This window comes from Caretta caretta, chromosome 20 (assembly GCF_965140235.1).
Source record: "Caretta caretta isolate rCarCar2 chromosome 20, rCarCar1.hap1, whole genome shotgun sequence".
NCBI lineage: Eukaryota > Metazoa > Chordata > Testudines > Cheloniidae > Caretta > Caretta caretta.
In genome coordinates, this window is record NC_134225.1 from 19,680,572 (window position 1) to 19,688,433 (window position 7,862).

At 54.2% G+C, this 7,862-nt stretch overlaps 1 protein-coding gene across 3 annotated transcripts in view; it reads right to left on the minus strand.

Moving 5' to 3' along the window:
• Nucleotides 1–7,862, minus strand: part of VAV1 (vav guanine nucleotide exchange factor 1) — a 56,496-nt gene extending 48,634 nt beyond the window's left edge. For all 3 annotated transcript variants that reach the window (XM_075121547.1, XM_048832018.2, XM_048832019.2), the window contains exon 1: nt 7,552–7,862. In XM_075121547.1, coding sequence (XP_074977648.1) covers nt 7,552–7,755 — 204 coding nt within the window. In that variant the 5' untranslated portion in view covers nt 7,756–7,862. The remainder of the gene's footprint in view (nt 1–7,551) is intronic.

Here is a 7,862-nt window from a genome sequence, read left to right on the forward strand (position 1 = left end):
GGGATGGGATGGAGTCCCCTAGCCAGCCGGCTGCACGCTCCTCAGCGGGCTTCCCTCAGTCCTCCAGCGTCACCTCTGTCTTGCTCAGGTTCAGTGTCTCTTCAGCTGTTCTTCAGCCACGTGCTGACCTCGTCCCGTCCCTGGGCCACATGGGGGTGGGCGGTGCATGGTGATGGATAGGCAACATCTGCTTATTGCTGGTACTTAAGTCCATGTTGTCTGACCTCGTGCCCGCATGGAGATGTTGACTGGGACCAGCGGAAGAATGGATTTCTGTGGGACTCCACCAGGGAGGGGTCCAGTGGCCGAGGGGCGGTTCCCCATCACTGCTTGTCGGGCGCATCCCTCCAGGAAGGACTTAAACTATTTCGGTGCATTCCCTGGACCCCATGTCATGGGGCAATGATCCCCGCGCTGTGACCCACCGCACCACGAGACGGGATGCCGGAGTAGATGGGCCATTGGTCAGATCTGGTTGGGGCAGGGACCATCTTTTTGTTCTGTGTTCATGGGCAGTGCCTAGCACCATGGGGTCTCGATCCATGAGTGGGACTCCTAGGCAATACCATAATGTACCTAATACATAATAATAATATGGCAGTGGGTCGCACACCAGGCTAGTTAGACCGTTGCTCTGATTCAGTGCAGCAGGGGACGAGAACCAGATTAGATTACTAGGAACACAGGGATTGCTGGACAGGATCGGACCCGAGGTCCTTGCAGCCCAGGATCTTTTCTCTGACAGTGGTCAGTGCCAGATGGTTCAGAGGAAAGGGAGGAGGTTTGGGAATGGTCCCTAGTTCTTGTGGCAGGTAGTGCCACCAGATGGGACAAGGAGGTTCTGTCTTCTGCACAGACCAGGTTTACCCTGCAGTAGCAAATAGGGAATAATCTGCCCCTCACATTAGGTCTCCTGGTCTCAGAGATCATCTCAAACCCTGAAGTTTAATCTCCTTTCACAATGTGGCCACCAATAATTATTACAATTCTGGATATTATGTGTATTACGGTAGCAGCCAGAGGCCCCAACCTAGATCGGGGTCCCCCATTGTGCTGGATGCTCCACAGACCCTGACTGAAATCAAGGCCCCCATTATGCCAGGCGCTGCACAGACCCCGACCAAGATCAGGGCCCCCTTGTGCCAGGTGCTGCACAGACCCTGACCGAGATCAGGGCCCCGATGTGCCGGTTGCTGCAAAGGCCCCAGCTCTATTTAGGTGCCAAAATCCCATTGACTTTCAATGACACTTAGGCTCCTGGGACCCCAATTTACTTCTGAAAATGGGACTTTAGGCACCTAAGTCATGTAGGCGCTTTTGAAAATCGCACCACAACAAGTTGGGAGCAGCGTGGAAAGCAGCTCTGGGGAGAAGCAGCGAGAGCGAGCGGCTCCTGCAAGCGGAACTGAGGAAGGAACTTGAGTGCAACCCCAGCAGAATGACGAGTTTCAGCGAAACAAACAGCTTTGCTCTCTCAGCATCTGCCCGAGTCACACACACGTGCAGGGAGGCTGGTACGTTTCATGTCTCCTGGGAAAGCTCTGATTTGCCGCCCCCCTCACCCATCTTCCCCTGCAACCAAGGGGCTAGAGACTCTCAACCAAGCCTGTGTTCACTCACCAAAGGAGCAGCTAGCACACCTAGGGTTGGATCCAAACGCCCTCTGAATATCGGATCATGGACTGCACTGAAGTTCAAGTCCACCTCTAATTTCCACAGCGCATCATCCATCCCGTGAGACCTCAGAGCACTTTACAAACTAGACAAGGATCGCTTTGCCACCACTAAAATGCAGCCACCTCTGAGGTAGGACATGGCAGCTGATCAACGGCACATGGTGATGCTGAGCAGGCATTGCTCACCCTGCACTGAAATGCAGCTAACTCTGGTGTGGGACACAGCAACTGTCCAACGGGACACAGCAACACTGTGCAAGGGATCACTCAGCAAGTGTTGAAATGCAGCCACTTCTGGGGTGGGATGCAGCAGCTGCTTAATAGCTGAATTGCAATGCTACACATTGATTGCTCACCCAGCACTGAAATGCAGCTGCCTCTGAGGTGGGACGTGGCAGCTGATCAACGGTACACGGCAACACTGTGCAAGGGATCGCTCACCCAATACTGAAATGCAGCTATCTCTGGGGTGGGATGCAACAGCTGCTTAACAGCTGCACAGCTGAAACGTGCAACAACTGCCTGGGACAGAAACCAAAGGAGAACTAAAACAGCAAGGGGGATAATTTAGAGAGGCAGAATGGAATGACTGAGATTAGAAATCGGGTAGAGCACCAGAGTTCACACCCTTGAGCAAATTGCCCTGGGCTCTTTAGTGACCTAAATCCCCCAGTGAGAGGCGCCTCCGAAATATAGAAGTGGTGAGAGCCTCAGAACAGGTGAGAGCTAGCCAGCAGGGCGTTCCATGGCGGTGACACCAGGACTAAGTGACACCAGGGGCCAAGAGAGAACCATAGGGCTGGTGTGCGTCCAGCAGCCTCCGTAGAGAATCCTATTTACAGTCATCACAGCTGAGTCCTAGGTTGTTCCGACCACCAGGGACGCTCTGGATGGTCTCCCAAAGTGCAGCACCCTGGTGACGGTGCATTGGGGTCCGTCCTGGAGTCAGGTGGCAACCCACCCCCAACAGCACTCTGGGTTTCCCATCCAAGGAGCAACAAGACCTGGCTAAATCACAGTATAACCCAGCACTGAGTGCACATTACGGATCTCCCTGAAGCCCCTATCCACGGGGAACACGAGCTTGTTACAGCCCCAGAGCACAGGGCTCACCCACCCACCACTGAAATGCAACCACCTCTGGAGTGGGATGTAGCAGCTGCTTAACAGTGGCAGAGCCATAGCAGACAACAGTCCAGGACGGGAAGTGGGGGAGCGTTAAAACCGCCGGGGGAGGGGGATTTTGAGAGGCAGCTAGGGAAGCCTGGCTCTTCAGTTCAAGCCGCTGTGGCTTTGAGCTCTGGGGCATTCAGTTCAATGACCGTGACCGGTGTGTCAGCCAAGATAATTCGCTTGGCAGCTTCCTTAAAGCTCCTCTTCTTGGGAGAGCCTGCCTGGGGCATTCTGGCTCCATTGTTCAGTCTGTGGTCACCCTAGGAACAGTCCCGTAACACGGCAACCTCACCGGGGATTTGACTATCTAAACACCGCAGGAGCTGTTTACAGCATTTTCCCCAATCAATGGGGATGTTGTTTTTAAACACCGGGCCAAGTTTACATCTTGTTGGGGCCAGTTCCTAGAGGCAGTAGAGCCTAGTGGGCAGAGCACTAGACTGGGACTCAACAGACCTGCATTCTAGTCTCAGATCTGCAGCTGGGTGACCACGGGCAGCTCTGTGCTTCAGTTTCCCCACCTGTAAAGTAGGGATGTTGGTGCTTAACCTCCTTTGAGATCTACCAATGAAAAGGGAGAGCTAGGGATGATTATTATTCAGGACCCAAGTCCTATTGGGCGATAGGCAGGGAATATACGGTCTGCCAAACTCTTATCGACCAGCACTCCCTTGAGCCCAGTGCCAGCTAGTTCCACAGTCTCATAGAGTTTAAGGTTAGACGGGACCATTAGACCACCTAGTCTGCTCTCCTGTGGAGTACAGGCCACTATATCCCACCCAGACACCCCTATACTGAGCCCAGTGACTCTACTTAGACCAAAGCACTTCAGCCCTCAAGAGACTAAATTGCTTTGTACCACACACAGAGACCTGGAGAAACTGAGGCCCCTGTGATGGCAAAGCAGGTGAGACATGCCCCGGTGATCCACCAGAAAGGCATAAAACCACCAACATCCCTGCCAATTTGACCCAGGGGAAAATTCCTGTTCCGATAAGTTGCTTCAGAAGCAAGGGGAGCCCATATGCCGCATCTAATGATGTGACCGCAAAGCACTCCCTATCCGCAAGTCTCAAAGAGTTTTATTCTCATCCCCAGAGGGAGGAAACTGAGGCACAGAGCAAGACCGGTCACCCAAGCGTGTTGGTGGAACCCAGGCGTCCTGACTCCCAATCTGGTATCCTGCCCACTAGAGCCAGGGAGCGGGTAGTTCTCGCTGACCCTGGTCAGCGGTCAGCCCTGAAACCTGGAGATGGCACGGCAGCATAACGCCTTTCCAAAGAAGTTCCACGTCGTCATCTGCCATTTGTGCAAATAGGGAAACGGAGGGCCAGGAGGGGAAGCAGCTTCACAGGCAGAAGCAGTGGCAGGCTCGGAAATGGAACATAAAAGTCCCAACCGCCCCACCCCTTGCGCCACTCACCCGCACTTCCCTCCCGGTGCTGGGAATAGAGAGAACTCAGGAGAGCTCCCAGCCAGCCTGCTCCGACCCTGCTTCCCTCCCAGAACCCAGGAGTCCTGATACCCAGTCCTGCTTGTCTGATCACTTCCTCCCAGAGCTGGGACTAGAACCCAGGAGTCCTGAGTCCCAACACCATACAGAACCCAGTTAGTAAACACTGCAATTGGGACTCAGCAGCACACAATCATGCCAGGGTTGGCCACACACACTCTCCTGCTCTGACTGGTTTCTGGCAGCTTCTCAAACACAGAACACAGTGAGCGTCACTCGTCACTCGGGGACTCACAGATCATTTAAAGGGAGACTCCCCTATTCCCACGCACGACAAAAGGCCTTTCTTGCCAAGCAGGATTCCAAGATGATTGTCACCCTAGATATGGCGCCCGCCCGGAGGAAGACCTTAGTTAACAAAGACAAGGGCTCACCTAACACAACCCCCCACATTTCCTTTTGATCTGGTGTAAATCTGGAGTAAGTGCCTTGACATGCTGGATTTACACCGGGGTAAGTCAGAGCCTGCCCTAGCCTCCCTTTTTCCTCGAGTCTCTGAGGAGTAAGAGACTGAGAGCGATTTGTTTCTTTTGTCTCTCCGCGCAATCACATGGGAATGATTGAGACACCCGAGGACTCATTTCCAGACAGTCACTGTCTTACCACTAAGAGAAACGCTAGCCCATTCTGCCCTGCTATCCTGAACCCAGACCACCGCCAGTACCGATCAGTGCCCTCTCACCCCAGAGCATGTGTCAGGGGTGGAAACCAAGCCCAACTTTTGCCTTATCTCAATACACCCAATTCCGGATTTTCCATCCCTTCTGACCCTCCTTCGAGCCTAGATCAGATTTCATGGAGGCTTAATTCACCTCCTGGCCATGATTTCCAGATCTCACACGTTTGGGCCTGGTTATTTAAAAGTAACGCCAGCCTAGCTGCATCAGTTAGGGATGTGGGTTTTTACCGCCCTAGCTAAGCTCTAGTTTGTAGGGACGCGGCTATACCAGGAGAAGAGGGCCGGAGAACCAAAATCAGCAATTCCAGCGAAAGCCCTCCGAGGACAGGTCTACATTAAAAACGTTGCCAGTGTAATAATGTTGCTTAGGGACGTGACATCCCCTTACCAGCAAAAACTCTGCTAGAACTGCAGTTACCGTGGCCTAGACGTGTGTATGCCGGTATCATTTATTTTGTTGTACGATGGAAGTACTCATTTGCCACAAGCTGCGTCTCTAATAACTATCCGTTAGTCTTTAAGGTGCCACCGGGCTCCTCGTTGTCTTTATACTAGGAGGGTTTGCCGGTGCAGCTATTCCAATATAAACCAGGCCTTAGTGTCCACACTAGGAGGGCATGGCTGGTATAGCTATGCCGGGAAAACTTAAGTGTAGACGTAACTTGAAGGTCCATTTCGTAGAATATCAGGGTTGGAAGGGATCTCAGGAGGTCATCTAGTCCAACCCCCTGCTCAAAGCAGGACCAATCCCCAATTTTTGCCCCAGATCCCTAAAGGGCCCCCTCAAGGATTGAACTCACAACCCTGGATTTAGCAGGCCAAAGCTCAAACGACTGAGCTCTCCCTCCCCCCATTTGTACTGGCATCTTTCGTAGCAGGACAATTGTTGTTGTAAAAGTTGGTCCAATATTCCCTCACCCACCTTGTTTCTCTAATAGCAGGACCATGACAGAGCTGGGAAAGGAACCCAGGAACCTTGACTTCCAGCCTCCCCTGGTCTAACTACTAGACCCCACTCCCTTCCCAGAGCCATGGATGGAACCCAGGAGTCCTGACTCTCATTCGCCCCTGCTCTCACCCACTTGACCCTACACCCCTCCCAGAGCTGGGAACAGGGCTCCCCAGTCCTGTCGTAAATTCCTCTCCACCTACATGCATGCTGCACACACTCACCCGGATGGTGGTTAATGCAGCTCTGAACCTCAAATTTACTTTGAGAAATGGTCTTATTAAAGCACAAGTCTGAGCATCAGGACTCCTGGGTCCTGTCTCCAGTTCTAGGAGGGGAGCAGGATTTAGGGGTTAGAATGGGGCGGGGGGGACGGGAGGGTGCGAATCAGGACTCCTGGGTCCTGTTCCCAGTGCTGGGAAAGTAATGAGGTCTAGTGGACTGAACCAGGAGGGCTGGGAGTCCGGACACCTGGGTTCTATTCCTTGCTACCATTGGCGTGTTATGAAAGGCTCCGATTCTGCCCACTTTGAGTGTCACACCAAGCCCCAAAACTGAGGGCCTACTGAGGGCCCAAAACTGAGGGCTCACTGAGCCTGCCACTCTCCAATTCCGGGCACAGCTGGGTATCCGTTCCCCAGTCCCCTCCTATGACTGTCGGTCCTCTACAGAGCCAGGGCCTGCTCGCGTCTCCCGCCAAGGCTTTGCAGCTCGGACTCCAACCCCGCTCAACAGGGCTTGCCAGCCCCCACCCCACCATCATTCACCCTCCTGCCTGTGCCCTGACCCAGGGGAGCTGCCCCAGGGGCTGCATTCCCATGTGCCAGGTTCACCCCAGGGCCCGTCTCAGCCCCCACCCCCACCCAGCCAGCCCTGCTGTTAACCCCTTAGCTGCTGAAGGGTTCGTTGCTGGTGTCTGCTTCCCCCCCCACTGGATCCCATTTCCTCCCCATCCCCAAAGACAGCAATGCCTGCAAGCACCCTCCTCCCACACCACCCACCTTCCTGTTAACCCCTTAGCTGCCAGGTGAGGAAGCATATAAGGCTCCCCAGTTCCGTGTTAACCTCTTAGCTGTCAACTGGGGCCCGTAACCACCCACCACCCTGCTGTTAACCATTTAGCTGCCAGCTGTCCCAGCAACTCCCCACCCCCAGACACACACACTACTGTTAACCCCTTGCTTGACAAACGGGTCTCATAAACCCACTTCATCTCTCTCTCAGACACACACCCAGTGTTAATCCCTTAGCTATCAGCTGGACTCCATGAACTCCCCCTCCTCTTGGATGTTAACCCTTTAACTGTCAACTGGGTCTCAACCCCTCCACCCCTTTTGGGGGGGGTGGATATTAACCCCTTAGCTGCCAGTGAGCCCCCATAAGCCTTGCCTCCCCCTTTGACGTTTACCCCTTAGCTACCAGCTTGATGCCATTAACTCCCCCACCCCATGGACATTAACCGCTTCACGGCCAGCTGGATCCCATAAGCCTCCGCTCAGCTCCCAGATTAACACCTTAGCTGCCAGGCCCCATTCCTCCCCCGGTTCTCCCGCTCACCCACCTGGGACATCTGGGGCCGCAAGTTGATCTCCCGCAGGTTGACGGCATGGGGCATTAGGTTGTTGAGAAGCTGGCAGAGTAAGACGCCGTCGCGCAGGGCCTGAGCCAGTTCGCACACCTGGGAGCTGGGCCAGGTCACTCGGTGGTTGGGGGGCAGCACCCGGCACTGGATCAACCAGTTGGCACACTGCTTCCACAGCTCCATCTCCCTGACGGAGCGTCCTTGCTGGCTGGCTGCTGACGGCTTCGGCTGCCTCCGCCTCCTCCTCGTGTCTGGGAAACCGATGCCTGAGAGCGACAGCTTCCTCTTTT